We start from the raw sequence: 19,716 nt of genomic DNA on the forward strand, positions 1-19,716 counted from the left end.
GACTTATCTTCTGGGCCCGACATTTTTCAAATGGCTGATCCTCAAAGTGTTACGTTTTGAATGAGGGTTATAACGCCTTGTGATTTAAGAAATTCACTGCACATTCTCACACGTAACATAAATCATCTTGCATGGAAATTTACTTTGAAAGTAACGCATCTCAAGCCACTATTCGTAATATTTTCTGGTGATCTGTTAGAAATGTAAACAATTGTGACGTCACGCACATCGAATGCACGTTAGTTGTCACGGACGTGCTGCATAATCTTCGACCTAAAGCCTTTGACACTTTTCGGTGTCGGCAAACTGGACTGTGCATTGTGTAAATTACCCATTTTCTATGCAACTAAACTTTTATTTTGGTGTTATTCTCTGATTTATGTTTCATTGCTGCAGTATTATTCAGCAGTAGTGGACTAAAGTTCTTTGTCAGCGTATCAGATCTTACACGTCAAACCTACAAAACTTTAACTGAAATCTAAAACAATGAAAAATCCCGGAATTCTAAAAAATTCCCGGGTTTTTCTCGGATTTGTCCCGGATGAAAAAATTCCCGGGTTTTTCCCGGATCTCCCGGATGTCCCGGGCCGTATACACCCTGATAAAGTGAAGTTTGCTGAAAAGAAAAAAATGATACAATTTTACGACGAATAATAGTAAATGATTTTCAGTTAAAATGATAAAGTGAAGTGTAGGCTTCGAAGCAGAATATCGGTACGAGTGCAGTTAAGCGTGCGGTGTATGCCAACGGAACAGCAACCGGCATTGTGAGGCGGACTACATCAATGTAAACAACAGGTAAGTGCGCACACACGAAGCATAAAATGGCCCTGCTTTAGCGGAGCTGTCATTTGTGCTCGGGTGATTCACGTGAAAAGCTTTTCGGCGTGATTATGGCCGCACGACGGCAATTAATAGACGTTCCATTTCGGAAATCGTTAGAGAATTCAATATTCCGAGATTCACAGCGTCAAGAGTGTGCCAAGAATGCACATTTCAGGCATTACCTCACAACACAACGGTCGACAACCTTTGCTTAACGACCGAGAGCAGCAGCGTTTGTTTAGAGTTCTCAGTGCTAACAGACAAGCAGCACTGCGTGAAATAACCGCAGGAATCAATATGGGAGATTAGATTTAGATTAGATTAATTATTCATTCCATAGACCCATAAATGAGGGAATCCTCCTGGGTGTGGAACATGTCAGAAAAATGCATTACAAAAATGTAATTAGAAAAACTTGAGTTTCATTCACTTTAATGATCCTCAGTCAATGAACAGTAAAATTATGAACATGAATTAAATTTAAACTTCTAATATTTACATGTTTAATACTTACAGCTGCTTTCATTAAATCCATCATTCAGACATTTGCTAGTTTCTTGGCTATTACAACCGAGTACGGTCGAAAATTAAATTATTCATTTCAGTGATCCTCAGTTAAGAACAGTCACATTATGTACAAGATTTAAAATTAAACTTCCACTATTTACAGACTTGAGACTTACATCTGCTTTCCATACATCCATCATCCACACAGTAGGTAGTTACTTGGCTGTTGCAACCAAGTATTGTCAAAAATTAAAGTATAATAAATTTTCATTAAAATGATGTACTGCACTTGTTGAGAAACACATGGATGGAACAGAAGGAGTTGGCCACCAAAAATTCTTTTAGATTATGTTTAAATTGTGCCTTGTCTGAAACTAAAACTCTTAATGGTTGGTGGTAACTTATTGAAAATATGCGTTGATGAATACTGGACTCCTTTCTGGGCGAGAGTAAGTGATTTTAAATCTTTATGTATATTGTTCTTATTCTTAGTATTGATACTATGTACTAAGCAGTTAGTTGAAAAAAGAGGTGCATTATTTACAACTAACTTCATTAAGGAATAAATATACTGAGAAGCTGTGGTTAATATGCCCAGTTCTTTGAATAGGTTTCGACATGATGTTCTTGGATTTACACTACTCATTACTCTTATTATACGCTTCTGTACTCTAAAAATGTTTTCTCTGTTTGTGTAGTTACCCCCAAATATGATACCATATGACATAATGGAGTGAAAATAAGCGAAATATGCCAGTTTTTTAAATTTATATGTCCTATGTCTGACATCATTCGTATTGCAAACACAGACTTGTTTAGGCGCTTTAGCAGTTCGTTAGTATGTTGCTCCCAACTGAATGTATTATCAAGTTTTAATCGCAAGTATTTTACACTCTCAACTTCTTCTATTTCCATGTCATCATATTTTATACACACACCAGAAGGAAATCTCTTGGAAGTTCTGAACTGCATATAGTGGGTCTTTTCAAAGTTTAATGACAGTGAAATGGCTATGAACCACTTATTAATGTCAGTAAAAATTTGATTAGCTGCCCTTCCTAAATTTATATTTGATTTACTATTTATTGCAATGTTTGTATCATCTGCAAATAAGACAAACTTGGCATCTGGTAATGTAACAGATGACAGGCCATTAATATACACAAGAAACAGTAGTGGACCTAGTATGGAACGACGAATGTATCTGTTAGAACAGTGTGGCGAAATCTGGCGTTAATGGGCTGTGGCAGCAGGCGGCTTTGCTGACAGCACTATCTTGCCTGCAGCGCGTCTCCTGGGCTCGTGGCCACATCGGTTGGAACCTGGACGGCTGGAAAACTTTGGCTCGGTCATACGACAGCCAGTTTCACTGGGTGATAGCTGACGGAAGGGTTCAAGTCTCGCGCTGACCGCACGAGGCCGTGGATCCATAATGGTGCGGGCCATGTTGACATTAAACGGACTGCGTCCTCCGGATGTTCGGCTACTTGGAAACCATTTGCTGCCATTCGTGGACATCACGTTCCCAAATAACGACGGAATTTTTATGGATTACAATGCTCCATTTCACTGGGCCGCAACTGCTCGCGATTGGTTTGAAAAACATACTGGACAGTTCGAGCGAATGATCTCGCCACCCATATCGCCCTGCTTGAATCCCATCGAACATTAAAGGGACAGAGTCGAGAGGTCAGTTCGTGGACAAAATCCTACACCGCCAACACTTCCTCAATTATGGGCTCAATATTTCTGCAGGGGACATCCAACGACACGTCGAGTTGTTGCACTACGCAGGGAAAAAGGAGGTCCGACACTGTATTAGGAGGTACTCCATGAGTACTTTCACCGCAGTGTATTATGAAGGCATAAGGCAGACCAACGCCGGTGTACGGCAGCGTGCTTGAGCCGCTCACGCGAACTAAAATACCGACAACACTGTGCGTTGCAACAATCCGTCCAAATAATGCTACTCGATAAGGAAAAGATGTTAGTAACAAATTGAGGAAAAAAGGTTCTACGAACGTGTGTCCGGAAATGCATCATTGCCACGGTAGATGACGCTGGCGAATGGAAGCTACCTCCGACCATGTGCCGTACGTTTCTCGTGTGTTATAGGCTGTGTGACTGAGTAAGTGACGCAGCGTACTGTAAGCAACAGAATGGTCCTATATTCGTGTCGGGAACAAGCCGAGATGGTGTTTGAGTACGGCCAAGCAGATGGAGACGGTCGAGGGGCAGCATGATCTGTAGAGCTCGGGCCGCGCGGATTAGCCGAGCGGCCTCAGGCGCTGCAGTCATGGACTGTGCGGCTGGTCCCGGCAGAGGTTCGAGTACTCCCTCGGGCATGGGTGTGTGTGTTTGTCCTTCTGATAATTTAGGTTAAGTAGTGTGGTGTCACCGCCAGACACCACACTTGCTAGGTGGTAGCCTTTAAATCGGCCGCGGTCCGTTAGTATACGTCGGACCCGCGTGTCGCCACTGTCAGTGATTGCAGACCGAGCGCCACCACACGGCAGGTCTAGAGAGACTTCCTAGCACTCGCCCCAGTTGTACAGCAGACTTTGCTAGCGATGCTACCCTGACAACTACGCTCTCATTTGCCGAGACGATAGTTAGCATAGCCTTCAGCTACGTCATTTGCTACGACCTAGCAAGGCGCCATTACCAGTTAATATTGAAATTATAAAACATGTACCATCAAGAGCGATGTTCTCCAATTGTGGATTAAAGTTAAGTATTCCAAGAACTACGTTCTTTTCTTTATAGGATAATTACTTTACCTTGTTCCAGACCTCCGCCAATCTGCGTGAGCTTAACGCGTGCCTTTCGGCTACCTCCGAGTGGCTTGGCTGTCTTGCCACGCCACTACAAGTAGTGTGTAAGCTTTGGGACTGATGACCTTAGCAGTTAAGTCCCGTAAGATTTCACACACATTTGAACATTTGTAGAGTTCGGGCCTCTAAATCTGGTGCACGCACAGTCTGCCGCCTCCCTGCACGTTCGTCTGTCTAAAAGGACTCACAAATAGACAAACGCCCAAAAAGGGCTTCAACTGTTGTACGATGCGGTTGCTGTCTGTGAGGATACTTGTTTTGGTATAGCCGCGATGCCTTTCGACCGTTTCCGTCTGCTTGGCTCTACACGATCACCATCTCGGCTTGTTCCTGATATGAATACCAAACCATTCTGCTGCTTACAGTACGCTGCATCAATGACGAAGGGCTGCAACACTAAAGGAACACACAACACGTTGTCAGAGGAACTTTCATTCTTCAGCGCCATCTTATCGTGGCGACGTTGCAGTTCCGTCCCTTAAGTTTGTTGGTTTTATTAATGTTCACCCTGTTGTAAGAGGCCCATGAATAAGGAATTTATTGCTAGCGCGCTCGAGCAGATGTAACTTCGATGGATTGCTCACGCGCTGCCTGCGATATGTAAGCTACAATAGAATCGCAGACCAGAGAGCCGTGTCGGCAGCAGCAGTGGTAGCAGCTCGCAGTCGCGCGGTTGGGTCAGGTCGCTCTTAGAGAGCAGTTGTCTAGTTGTACAGCTCACAGAGAACACTTGTGTCCTGTATGGAATTACGAAGGCCGGTCGTAGCGAACAATGGCGGTGACAGAGCGATGTAGTATAAGGTAAAAGCGAAATTTATAATTATTTATAGCCGCGCGCATATGTAATTTGTAACAACTGATTTTGTACTATTGTTATATCAAGTCCCATGTAAATGTTTTTAAAAAATCTTTTAATAACGATCTTTCTTATAAAAATAACTTTTGACAGTCATTCATCTGAATTTAAAGATTTTACTAATTTCTCCTATCCATGGTCATCCCGGTTATCGTAAAGAAAAATGAGATGTTCTTTTTATACATAACAAATCTAATGGCCAGCATTGCACTGGACTGTGCCAGAAAAATTTCTTATAGGAGCAGATGTATACGGGTTATCCGGCGACATAATTGAGGTAAGAATTTTCAGTTTATTCAGAATAACTTTTCAGGGCCATGACGCAGCATTGCTGACGCCCAGATTTACCAGTTTAAAAAATGGCTCTGAGCACTATGGGACTCAACTGCTGTGGTCATAAGTCCCCTAGAACTTAGAACTACTTAAACCTAACTAACCTAAGGACATCACACACATCCATGCCCGAGGCAGGATTCGAACCTGCGACCGTAGCAGTCGCACGGTTCCGGACTGCGCGCCTAGAACCGCGAGACCACCGCAGCCGGCTTTACCAGTTTAGATTCACAGTCAGTTAATTAATGATAGGTTATATATGAGTCACATTTTTATTGAGAAGTTAGTCACCTATTTTTATTGGGATGTTACGGAATTTAAACTGTTGCGAGTTTACGCTTGTCGACAGCCGGCCAGGAATTTTTTTTTTTTTTTTTTTTTTTGTGAATTTCTGCGAAGTAGTCTACTATATATCTGTTCTTATTTACCTAATGTTAAATGTAGTTTTCAGTTGAAAGTTCCTCTGACCACGTGTAGTGTGTTCCTTTTGTGTTGCAGCCCATTGTCATTGATGCAGCGTGTTGTAAAAACTTCCATTCTTCAGCGCCTTCTTACCGTGGCAATCATGCAGTTCCGGACACATGTTCATAGGACGTTTTTTTCCTCCGGCCAGGAATTCAAATCCTTAAGTTTTTTGGTTTTATTAATGTTCACCCCGTATATACAAGAGGGCTAGTCAAAAAGTAAGTCACACTCCCAAGTTATGGCCATTTATTAAACCACATAGACATAGGCAACCCGACTATGACAATATATAATGTGAGTTCACTTTTCCACGTAGTGCCCAAGAGACTGTAAACATTTCTCGGAACGGGTAACCAACTTTTCGGTTGCGGATGCGTAAAAATCACCTCCAGCGCTACGTAAACACCTGAAGACAGCTGCTTTCACGTCTTCATCGTTCCGGAATCGACGTCCACCGAGATCCTCTTCGATCTTGCCGCACACACGATAATCGCACGGCGCTAGGTCAGGAGGGTATGGAGCATGTTACCGTACCTCCCCCTCGAATCCCTGCAGCAGTTCCGACGTCTGGCACGCCGAGAGCGATGTTCGGTTATCGCGCAGCAACATCACACCGGCGCTTAATTTTCCCCGGCGCTTTTTTTTTTAATTGCCTTACACAAGCTGTGCAACATTTGATAATACGGAGCAGACTTGACTGTGGCACCTTTCGGCACAAATTTCGCGTGCACCACACCCTCCATGTCGAAGAAAACCGTCGCCATCACCTTTCGTGCTGAAGGATGGACCTTGGCCTTCTTTCGTTGTGGTTATGTGGTGTGCACTTATTCCATCGATGTTCTCTTTGTTTCGGGTACAAAGTGATGTACCCACGTCTCATCACCTGTGATGATTCGCCGCAGAAACTCGTTGCCCTCCACAGAATACCGTTCCAAAAACGCCATGCACAACTGGAAACGATGTCCGTTGTAACCATCGGTGAGCAGCCGCGCGACGCATCTGGCAACGCAGTTGACGGTATCCAAAATGCTGGTGATCAGTGGAGAACACACTGCCATACGGAATGTTCAGCATGCCGGCAACTTCCTGCAGTGCTGTGCGTCGATAACCTCTAATGGTCACATCCACACGGCCAGCATTGGCAACAGTACCCGACGTTGCGGACCTGCCTCCGCGATATTGGTCAGTCGGATCTTCGGGTCCGGAGTGAATTTGCTTACACCACTTAACACCTGGACGGGAGACTGTACGCTCACCATATACAGCAGATATTTCACGATGAATGTCCCTGCAGTTCAGCCGTTTAGCCCATAGAAATCTGATCGCTGCATACACGACCAATTTGCAATGAGCATCGAGTTGCCGCGGCATTCAGCCTCGCTCGCTCTGCACACAAAACACGACGGGGTACCACACCACCCGTCCTATCGGACGTGTCGACAGTTGCTGTCACGTACTATGCATTTACCACCCTCATATACAGAGTGGTCCATTGATCGTGACCGGGCCAAAGATCTCACGAAATAAGCGTCAAACGAAAAAACTACAAAGAACGAAACTTATCTAGCTTGAAGGGGGAAACCAGATGACGCTATGGTTGGCCCGCTAGATGGCTCTGCCATAGGTCAAACGGATATCAACTGCGCTTCTTAAAATAGGAACCCACATTTTTATTACATATTCGTGTACTACGTAAAGAAATATGAATGTTTCAGTTGGACCAATTTTTTCGCTTTGTGATAGATGGCGCTGTATTAGTCACAAACATATAGCTCACAATTTTAGACGAACTGTTGGTAACAGGTAAGTTTTTTAAATTAAAATACATAACGTAGGTACGTTTGAACATTTTATTTTGGTTGTTCAAATGGCTCTGAGCACTATGGGACTTAACATCTTAGGTTGTCAGTCCCCTAGAACTTAGAACTACTTAAACCTAACTAACCTAAGGACATCACACACATCCATGCCCGAGGCAGGATTCGAACCTGCGACCGTAGCGGTCACGCGGCTCCAGACTGTAGCGCCTAGAACCGCTTGGCCACTCCGGCCGGCTATTTCGGTTGTTCCAATGTGATACATGTACCTTTATGAACTTACCATTTTTGAGAACCCAATGTAGTTTCAGCGTGATTACTTGTAAATACCACATTAATGCAATAAATGCTCAAAATGATGTCCGTCAGCCTCAATGTATTTGTCAGTAGGTGGAACGACATTCCTCTCAACAGCGAGTAGTTCGCCTTCCGTAATGTTCGCACATGCATTGACAATGCGCTGACGCATGTTGTCAGGCGTTGTCGGTGGATCACGATGGCAAATATCCTTCAACTTTCTCCGCAGAAAGAAATCCGGTGACGTCAGATCCGGTGAACGTGCGGGCCATGGTATGGTGCTTCGACTACCAATCCACCTGTCACGAAATATGCTATTCAATACCGCTTCAACCGCACGCGAGCTATGTGCCGCACATCCATCATGCTGGAAGTACATCGCCATTCTGTCATGCAGTGAAACATCTTGTAGTAACATCGGTAGAACGTTACGTAGGAAATAATATTGCACCATTTAGATTGCCATCGATAAAATGGGGGCCAATTATCCTTCCTCCCATAATGGCGCACCATACATTAACCCGCCAAGGACGCTGATGTTCCACTTGTCGCAGCTATAGTGGATTTTCCGTTGCCCAATAGTGCATATTATGCCGGTTTACGTTACCGCTGTTGGTGAATGACGCTTCGTCGCTAAATAGAAAGCGTGCAAAAAATCTGTCATCGTCCCGTAATTTCTCTTGTGCCCAGTGGCAGAACTGTACACTACGTTCAATGTCACCGGCAATTCCTAGTGCATAGAAATATGGCACGGGTGCAATCGATGTTGATGTAGCACAACACCGACGTTTTCGAGATTCCCGATTCTAGCGCAGTTTGTCTGCTACTGATTTGTGGATTAGCCGTGACAGCACCTAAAACACCTAATTGGGCATCATCATTTGTTGCAGGTCGTGGTTGAGACTTCACTCGTGGCTGAACACTTCCTGTTTCCTTAAATAACGTAACTATCCGGCGAACGGTTCGGACACTTGGGTGACGTCGTCCAGGACACCGAGCAGCATACATAGCACACGCCCGTTGGGCATTTTGATCAATAGCCATACATTAGCACAATATCGACCTTTTCCGCAATTGGTAAACGGTCCATTTTAACACGGGTAATGTATCACGAAGCAAATACCGTCCGCACTAGCGGAATGTTACGTGATACCACGTACTTATAGTTTTGTGACTATTACAGCGCCATCCATCACAAAGCGAAAAAAGTGGTCCAACTAAAACATTCATATTTCTTTAAGTAGTACACGAATATGTAATAAAAAATGTGGGTTAAAAACGCAGTTCATATCCTATGGCAGCGCCATCTAGCGGGCCAACCGTAGCACCATCTGGTTTCCCCCTTCAAGCTAGACGAGTTTCGTTCTTTGTAGTTTTTTCGTTTGATGCTGATTTCGTGAGATATTTGGTTCGGTCACTATCAATGGACCACCCTGTATATCGTGTCTCCTAGCAAGGATGGACGAAGTGAAACTGGACTTCATTGAACATCTGGTGCAGCGACACAGCCACAAAATTGTATGCTCAAAAAAATGGATAATGCTACTCTGATTACCAGTTACCAATGGCTTTAACTCGTCACACTCTGAAGTAACAGAATAACGGTGCCCTTTGATCCGACTGGCGCCGCCAAATACTGAGATGTTCGTTATCTGACGGCGGACTGCCCGCGTTACCCGCCACAAGTATCAATTCGCGACGGTCGAAGGCCGGCGTTACGTATCGGAAGGCGATAAGCGCCGCGCCGCAAGTCATGGCTCAGCGGCGGCAGTAGGGGGAGGGGGAGGGGGGGATCGCGCGCCTTCATCTGGCGGAGGTCCGCAGCCGGCAGTCCAGTGAGTGAGCCGGTGGCCGCAGGACGCAGCCCAGCCCAGCCCAGCCCAGCCGCCATGGACGCCTCCAAGCGAAAGTCGAACCCGAACCCGCGCGCCAGCGCCAACCCGCTGTCCGTGCTCACCTTCTGGTAAGCCGCCGCTTCCCTTCCGCTGCCTCTGCGCGCCGTGCAACAATCCACCTGCGACTGCTTCCTCCGTGTCTCGATCTGAACGAGGCTATCCGACTGAATCTGGCGCTGCACGGACTCTTCAGAGGGCAGGGAATTCGTCGTGGGAAAGCTGAGACAGCGGGTGACACAGTAGGGCTGGCCTTTTACTCTCCTGAGTGCGCTCTCGAAGCTGCGGCTCCCCCCACCCCTGCGCTGTTCCGAGCGTGTGTGTGAATGAGGCGGCTGTCAGCTGAAGGCTACTCCAGCGGGGAACGCAGGAAAACGTGTTTGCAACGCAGTGCGACAACTTCTGAGAAGCCAACGTTGCGGCGTGCTTCTTTAAGTAGAAATTTATCGGCAGTGTTTATTTGCAACTTTTTATTTTTCTCGCGAAGCAATGACTTTATTACTTAATTAAATAAGTACCATAAACCGGGTACACTTTGACCGATTTTCGGATTCAAATGTGACTATCAGGACTGTTTTTAACTTCTGTGGTATTTATGTCAGTGAAAATAGGCGTCTGTGCGGAATGATTACATACTAATTAACACGAAACATTTTCTAAAATACAGAGGAAGTAATGAAAAAATGTAGGTGGTTAAAGTTAACACGGATTTCGGGATACATTGTCCAGCCTATACTTCCACCACAACTGTCAGCTACCATTCCATTTGTGGTCAATATTTCAAAAACAGAGAGAAACGTTGGCCGCCCAGAAACAAATACATTGATCCAAAGTTTTCTTAAGTGCTTTATTAAGCCTCATAAAAGAAATAACCTAGTACGGTTCATAAATCAGTGTGATCCACCAACAAAATTACAAATATAATGAAAAGTACTAAGATGGGGACCACACAAATAGCTCCAAATATAGCTACAACTTAGACCTAAATCCTCGTTTCAAAACATCCACTGCAGTTAGAATTAAGGTTATCTTTTCTTCATTTATCCAGACAACATCTGCCACTCGTGTTCAAGGCGGGCCGCAGTGGCCGAGCGGTTCTAGGCGCTTCAGTCAGGAACCGCGCGACCGCTACGGTCGCAGCTTCGAATCCTGCCTCGGGCATGGATGTGTGTGATGTCCCTAGGTTACTTAGGTTTAAGTAGTTCTAAGTTCTAGGGGACTGATGACCTCAGCTGTTAAGTCTCATAGTGCTCAGAGCCATTTGAACCATTTTGAACTTGTGCTCAAAGAAATTTCATGCCTTGTTTCTGGAAATATTTGACGTTATATGTTGTACCTGAATCAATGCCTGAACCACAACAGGTTGCAGTTTGCGCACTATTTGACTGACATTTTTATTTCTTAGTTGAAAACACATTAAGTATTACAAATGAGCCTTCGTCTATATCCCTACGGATAATGCACGTTTTCGTTACTCCTATACTGTCATTGGCATTAACTCTGTTTAATAAATTGTGTGTCTCTAATCCTGGGATAACACTGATCATTAATGAAAGTAACCCCTAGCAATCACGCACATAAGCTCAGAAATCGTAATATGGTGAGAGATATACACATCTGAAAAAAAACCTCATGGGTGGTCTGTTTTGAGAAGTAATCGAGTAACATACGTGGTATACTTGACAACACCTTCGCTTTGCAGTTAAATGGTGGATTTCGCACACCCTCATTTTAACACATTTTTTGTATACAATTAGGGTTCGCCAACTGTTGCACAAAAAACTCGGCACTACTTGGCGCCATTTAGCGTATAATGATGGGACTTTTACTACCAAACAGAATATACTAAACATCGAACTGAAAACCAGCAGAGAGCTGTAAAGCTTTTGATGTATGAGGGGTCAAAGTAACCATGGCGTCCAAACTATATCGGGCTTACGGTGTAAGCTATTACGGTCAGCAGAGCTGAAAAAGCATGAAATACACACATTTAACATTAACTGGGATTGTTTACACATTTCGATTTTAAAGCAATGCAATACTAGCTGCTACCCGTAGCTGCACTGTTTTGTGTGATAGTAAGTAAGCTACTGTGCGTGCAATAGCATCTGCTGCTCACGTGTGTCTGCGTGTTCAGGTAAGCATACTGTAGCTCGTGGTGTGCGCCCCACTGTGCTCCCTGCCAAACTGCCCCAACGCACGATGCGTCGGCACGCGCAGTGTCGCCGCAGGGCAGTGCGTACACGGGGGTGCGGCCGGGAGCGACCATGTGTGTGCACTGAGCTAATGAAGCAGCCATATGTGTACATCAACAAATAGTGTGAAGTAAGGATTAAAATCATCGGAGACTGTACAGGCGTTGCATTCATTACTTTGAACCTTATCATGTAAAACATACACTCCTGGAAATGGAAAAAAGAACACATTGACACCGGTGTGTCAGACCCACCATACTTGCTCCGGACACTGCGAGAGGGCTGTACAAGCAATGATCACACGCACGGCACAGCGGACACACCAGGAACCGCGGTGTTGCCCGTCGAATGGCGCTAGCTGCGCAGCATTTGTGCATCGCCGCCGTCAGTGTCAGCCAGTTTGCCGTGGCATACGGAGCTCCATCGCAGTCTTTAACACTGGTAGCATGCCGCGACAGCGTGGACGTGAACCGTATGTGCAGTTGACGGACTTTGAGCGAGGGCGTATAGTGGGCATGCGGGAGGCCGGGTGGACGTACCGCCGAATTGCTCAACACGTGGGGCGTGAGGTCTCCACAGTACATCGATGTTGTCGCCAGTGGTCGGCGGAAGGTGCACGTGCCCGTCGACCTGGGACCGGACCGCAGCGACGCACGGATGCACGCCAAGACCGTAGGATCCTACGCAGTGCCGTAGGGGACCGCACCGCCACTTCCCAGCAAATTAGGGACACTGTTGCTCCTGGGGTATCGGCGAGGACCATTCGCAACCGTCTCCATGAAGCTGGGCTACGGTCCCGCACACCGTTAGGCCGTCTTCCGCTCACGCCCCAACATCGTGCAGCCCGCCTCCAGTGGTGTCGCGACAGGCGTGAATGGAAGGACGAATGGAGACGTGTCGTCTTCAGCGATGAGAGTCGCTTCTGCCTTGGTGCCAATGATGGTCGTATGCGTGTTTGGCGCCGTGCAGGTGAGCGCCACAATCAGGACTGCATACGACCGAGGCACACAGGGCCAACACCCGGCATCATGGTGTGGGGAGCGATCTCCTACACTGGCCGTACACCACTGGTGATCGTCGAGGGGACACTGAATAGTGCACGGTACATCCAAACCGTCATCGAACCCATCGTTCTACCATTCCTAGACCGGCAAGGGAACTTGCTGTTCCAACAGGACAATGCACGTCCGCATGTATCCCGTGCCACCCAACGTGCTCTAGAAGGTGTAAGTCAACTACCCTGGCCAGCAAGATCTCCGGATCCGTCCCCCATTGAGCATGTTTGGGACTGGATGAAGCGTCGTCTCACGCGGTCTGCACGTCTAGCACGAACGCTGGTCCAACTGAGGCGCCAGGTGGAAATGGCATGGCAAGCCGTTCCACAGGACTACATCCAGCATCTCTACGATCGTCTCCATGGGAGAATAGCAGCCTGCATTGCTGCGAAAGGTGGATATACACTGTACTAGTGCCGACATTGTGCATGCTCTGTTGCCTGTGTCTATGTGCCTGTGGTTCTGTCAGTGTGATCATGTGATGTATCTGACCCCAGGAATGTGTCAATAAAGTTTCCCCTTCCTGGGACAATGAATTCACGGTGTTCTTATTTCAATTTCCAGGAGTGTATCAACCAATAAAAGCATTTACCAAACATCATAAAGATGAAAAGTTAAAAAGCAAACAGCTTTTGCAAATAGTAGATATTTGTCCCCAATTCTCGTAATATTCTCGAAATCAGGAAACCTCTTGTGCTACACAATTTCTAAAGCAGCCTATGTTCATCCACAGGTTTCAAGCTATCTCCGCACCAACTTTCATCGAAATCGATTTTGTGGATTTGTTGTGAAAACGTAACAGAGTTACTTTCCGATTTATAATATTAATATGGACAAAATTTGGAATTAAGGTATCTTTTTTCCGTGATACTATTTTTTATGAAATAAAGCCTGTACGGTGCTCGAAGCTATTCCTAAGTTACCGTGGTAACCCCACGAATAATAATCTAGCAGCTTTGGAGATTAGCAATTTCAAACACGAAAACGCACAATACAACGGTTTTCGATAAAAGATAAAACATTGATATCTATTTTTCGTGATGCGACTTTTGTGAAATAAAGGCTGTGCGGTGTCCCGATCTGTGCTGAAGTTACCTGTGAAAACTCCAAGAAAATTCACCCAGTAGTTTGGGAGAATAGCGTGTGCGCTCGGAGTGCTACCGAAGTGCTGTTGTGTGCAGGCAGGCCTGTTGCAGCATACACACCTTGACCGATTACTGGAAACCGGAAGACGTTCTCAGAAGCAACGGGAGGTTGACACGCTGCAACGAGAAGTATTTTTTCTGTATCACAAAAGCTCTCAGTCCGATACAGAGACGCTCAGACGTTGCCTCTACACTTTCCCGCTTCGAGCGACACTACTGGCGATTTCAGGAAACACGTGTTTGTTACGGTCGACTCTCGCTGGGCGTCACGGAACGTACATGCAACGTCAAGAATTCTCGGAAACGATGGTTTGACTGACATTGACGGTGGCAGCTCTTCTAACATCCTCAAGTCAGCGTGATTTTCGTCGCATACACTCACGTTACAATAGACCATTTTGTGTCTCCTTAAGCCCTGTTTTATTCATTGCTTTTTTTCGTGGCAGATTACGGAGGTTGTGTCGCGATTTAATGCTCTGTTAGTGTTCTCCCTCAAAAGGGAGACAACATGAGAAGGTGAAAAATGATTTCGGTTTTACAGTACCTGGACAAAGGAAAAGAAACACATTAGGAATGGGAAAAACCGAACGGTCAAAAGCGGAACCGCTATTTTAGCTCTGAATAACCGGTATTTTTCGGTATTTGTTTGTTCTAGGGTTAAACTAGGTGCTTTTATTTTTTGCTAATAACTACAAAGTGCAAAAATTTTTCGTTTTTAAATGAACCTTTTTTTTTAAGAAGGAGTAATTTTTATTCGTAAAATTTGTATTGTTTTGAAATTTTGCGATATTATAGCAAATGGAAAAAGCGATCATTTCTATTTTAGTAACAATGCCGACAGGAGCGAGCAACAAAGAGGTGGCATAAGAAAGAACTGGTGCAGCATTGCTCAGACAAAAATGTACGTGCATCATGTGTCGTGGCCTAATAGATGGTACGCGTGCATGTGCAGTGTGCAAGTCCCTCCCGATGTGGTCTATATGGTAGTTTCTCTCTGTCGTCGTCAGACATCACAGTTGTATTACGGTCTGGAAGTATTTTACAAAATACGATACCAGTGAAGTACAATGTTCCATTAGCTTTAAAAGATTAAAAACGGAGGAGCCGCCTCAAACTTGCGACATAATATAAGGAAAAACTTAAAGCGTAACAGTTCATTCATAGTTTACAATAAAAACAGAGTGCATCTGACCTGGTGCCTGTGTCTACATAACGTGCATTTATCTGCTTTTAACGCTTTGAAACGGACAAATTAACACACAAATATTCTTCAGCCTCAGTTTTCACCCTTTAGCACTGACCACTCGTACTGTCCAAATAGTGGCACGATCCCCGATTACAAGGTGATTTTTCAGCAAAGTTTCAAAACATTACAATCGGTAGGAGAATATTGGTGGTTTCTGTAGTAGACAATCACTTACCACTTTCTGAGAAAAGCAGAGAACAGTGGACGGATATCTTTTTTATTTGCCTATTTAAGTCAATATTTTGACTCTATTTATCTTGAAACGAAGAGAGTCAAAAATTTTTAGCCCTTGTTCGATTTCTACGTTTATACAGCAAAGTTATAGGAATAAAAAACCGAAAATCGCTTATTTCAGAAACCGGTTATTTTCTGCTGTTTAAACAGCGCGGTTAAACTGGCGTTGGAAAAACCGCAATAACTGAAAACCGGTTGTTCAGCGGTAACCACCATCCTAACAACACAGTGCCTAAATGAAAGTGTAGATAATGAGATTTGCAATGAAAACTTTTTGAACAATGAAGCAGTCTGCTCTGTCGAGAAAGAAAGATTTTTGACTTTCTTTCTTTCTAATTTCGAAATAAAAACACAAAGGATAAAGCAACAGGTGATATGTAAACCGGCGATCGTATGTATATTTTTTTCTTTCAGTTTCCAATAACGGCGTGTGTAGAACTTACCATGACCTTTGTAAAAAAAAAACAGTAGTTACGAACTTGCCTACTGCTATTAATAAACTTTACTTACTTTACTAATGTCTTAAAACTGATAAAATGTATTCCTGATTTTTGTGCAGCGGGCGCTCCCTCACAGCTTCACGTTCACTGTACTGTGATGCGTGACAACACGTCACGTCCACGTTCAAAATGGTTCAAATGGCTCTGAGCACTATGGGACTCAACTGCTGTGGTCATAAGTCCCCTAGAACTTAGAACTACTTAAACCTAACTAACCTAAGGACAGCACACAACACCCAGCCATCACGAGGCAGAGAAAATCCCTGACCCCGCCGGCAATCGAACCCGGGAACCCAGGCGTGGGAAGCGAGAACGCTACCGCACGACCACGAGATGCGGGCGTCACGTCCACGTTCCCTATAGTCTGAATAGACTAGCACCAGCACCAGTTAACGATCCAGTGGCGTCCGGTGAGGATTTTAAGTAGGGCCTATACAGAGAACCTGTGCGCAACAAGAGTGGCGCATTGTCAGAGAGAGAACACGCTACGTGTTTCCTACAGACACGGTTTTGCTACGGTATGGGTAACTAGCGCATCCCAGAGTGCGAGGGAAATGACGCAGCACTGGATACATACTCCAAAGTTCAAGTAGGCACGACAGTACGGTTCTTGCGGGCAAAACGTCTAAATTGCACAGAGATTCGCCGTGAAATCCTGGCGGTGTATTGACCAAATGCAGTTTCGCGTGCAATTGCAGTGAGATGGTGCCAACAGTGTATTGACCAGGGCCGCACAGTCGCGGATGGTTCCGATAAGGAAGTCCAGACCTTGCAACACGCGAGTTCAAGGTCGAGGAACCCGACAACGACCGAGAGAGCGGTGACGATGACATCATTGGTAGAGGATGACACGGCGGTCGTTTGGACCCGATTGGCTCGTCAGGGCCACGACGCCAAGCTTCACCTTTTTACCTGTCGTAATAACACGTAATTTACTTTTTGATGTCCCCTTGTACTTAAGGCGTACCATGAAAGCGAAGAGAGAAACCAGCTACGTGTTCCTAGAAGTGTTCTGTTTCTACACTGCCGATGCGTCATCCTGCACACAATATTGTTCCCGTCCACCCTTGCCCTGCAATTCACTGTCCAAACGGCATCCTTATATCTATTCCGGTTGGGGAGATACAAAGGGTGTTATGACTCGGCTTCCTCACCCTGTATAGTCGCGTGGGACCGTTGAGGTCCGGCGTGGTGCTGAGTATGACTCTCCTGAATCTACCGATTCTACATGCGCGTGACAGTCGTGGAAACCTAAGACCGTAATTATAACAAAGTAAACGTCCTTTACTTGCTGTCCTTTCTGGTGTTTCGATTTTAATGACCAGTAATATAGATTTTCCACGGTTTGTCAAAAATAGTTCGGCCGAATACTGCGACGACTGGTCCGGCAAGGCCCGGCCTAATTTTTCGATGGCACTTCTAACAAGTCTTCCTTCCTATCATAGCTTCCCGTGTCTCAAAACGCCGGTAACAAAGAAATATACGCTACGCACGAGTGTTGTCTGTTGTCGGTTCCACCTTCCCAGTTCAGCGCGCATTGGCCGCAGCAGCGGGACACAACACCACGTGCAGACCCACAGCGACATGTGAATCGGCTCGTTCCCGCCGCGGCTTACAGGTGTCCTCCAAGGTCGCGCAGTGAGGTGTGCAAAGCGGCAGCAGGAAGTGACCACTGCGCGCTACCTACTCATACATACGACGCAGCGGCATTTAGGATCGTACGTGACGCGTGTTTTGTTCAAACCTCGCCCGCCGATTTGGTGTCAATCACCTAACACGATAGGTTAACGATACCGTGAAGCGCGACGAAATTACTGAAGCTTTAGAATGATACAGCTGCATAACTGCAACTAGTGAACTACGCGTTAAAAAGCCAGTCAGCGGTTGGTGACTGGTACTCACAACAGCGCCTTGTTCTTGCCCCACACGTCATCAAGGGTATACACATAATTTTATTCTACATAAGTTTATAAGGCGAATAGCTGTATCACACATGGCCCATTTTGTTACACATTTCAACTTCTGGTCTGAAGATAATCACTTAGACGGAAACCGGTCACCAGAATTAATCCATACGTATTATGAAAATGGATATATTGTATGTATTTGTGTGTATTTTCCACATCTCCTCCTAAGCCACTGGACCGATTTCAACCAAACTTGATACACATTTCCCTTGCCTTCAGGCAACAATCACTTTGAGGGTAAGAACCACATACTTACCACAGTTCAGGAGGTATACCGTCATTAACAACGAGATGCGTGAAAAACTGCCGCATCATGCATGGCGTTTACATTTATTGCTTTTGTGCCACTAACTCTGTTCGCAGTCCATTTCGCAGACAGTATCCACTTATGCCGCTAATGTACCTACAAAATTATATCCTGGTACCACTCACAGTTCAGAAGATATGCCGTCATAAACAATTAGAAGCGTCTAACACTGCCGCATTATAGAGGGAGCTTAAATTTACCACTTATTTGCTACTAATTCTATTCGTTACACATTTTGCAGACAGTATCCACATATACCTCTCAATTTACCTGCAAAATGATATAGTTATATAACACATAAATCAGGAGGTATGACGAAACAAACAGTAAAATGCATGAAAACCTGCCGCATTATGCATGACGTTTAAATTTATTATTTCTTTGCTACTAACGCTATTCGCAGCATATTTCGCATATATTATTGACATATACTGCTCACTGAGCCTACACAAATACATCATTGTACGACACATAATTCAAGAGATATGGCGTCATAAACATCTAATCGCGTGAAAAATTGTCGCATCATGCACAGAGTTTGAACACATGTATCCTTTACTTCTAAGACACTCCTACAGTCGACTCAAGGAATACCTTTGACTCCTGGCAGCGATTTTGGCAGTTTTCAACTGCGAACAGCGAACGGCTGCAGGCAAAAACGAGCTACACAGCTATGCGTAGGCGTTGCCATAGAGACGTGCAAATTCGCGTTGTAGACACGAAGCAGCTGCGACCAGCGTACACAAACTGTCCGTGATATTGTACTTTTACATTTGTGCATTATACATATTTCTTTGTACGACTGTTTCATAATTTCAAAGGTATTTTCACTAATACATGGAAAGAAATTTTTTATAATTTACACTACAAGCACAATTCATTTTTTTGTTTCTGTCTGTAATAGAAAATTGGCTCAATGAAGACGCGGGAAATGCCGGGTTTGTCAGTTAGTAAATGCGTAATTATTGCGCTTGAAACTGTCTTTTTTGTTATACTACTAAATACGATCGGTGTGCTTCTGCTATATCAGAAATTATAATATGTCATTCAAGTTCCTACACATTAATCGTTGTAAAGGTAAGTGCATTTTTAAGCACGCACATAACACGAGCGAGGGTATGAAAGTGTTAATCGCGTGCTCTAACCCGCACAAGTGAGTAAGAGTAAGCTTTCAGTCAGGCAAGAATTCGCACGCAATGCTCATAGCCATAGCGTCCTACAGTTGTTATGTCACCGTTCTT

The 19,716-nt window shown here is 44.9% G+C and overlaps 1 protein-coding gene across 1 annotated transcript in view; it reads left to right on the forward strand.

The window, feature by feature from the left end:
• The first annotated feature begins 9,779 nt into the window (after positions 1–9,779).
• LOC126235664 (ATP-binding cassette sub-family C member 4-like) overlaps positions 9,780–19,716 on the forward strand; it is a 166,546-nt gene continuing 156,609 nt past the window's right edge. Inside the window, exon 1 of the mRNA XM_049944384.1 lies at positions 9,780–9,897. Coding sequence (XP_049800341.1) covers positions 9,824–9,897 — 74 coding nt within the window. The 5' untranslated portion in view covers positions 9,780–9,823. The remainder of the gene's footprint in view (positions 9,898–19,716) is intronic.

Source organism: Schistocerca nitens, chromosome 2, assembly GCF_023898315.1.
Source record: "Schistocerca nitens isolate TAMUIC-IGC-003100 chromosome 2, iqSchNite1.1, whole genome shotgun sequence".
Taxonomy (NCBI): Eukaryota; Metazoa; Arthropoda; class Insecta; order Orthoptera; family Acrididae; genus Schistocerca; species Schistocerca nitens.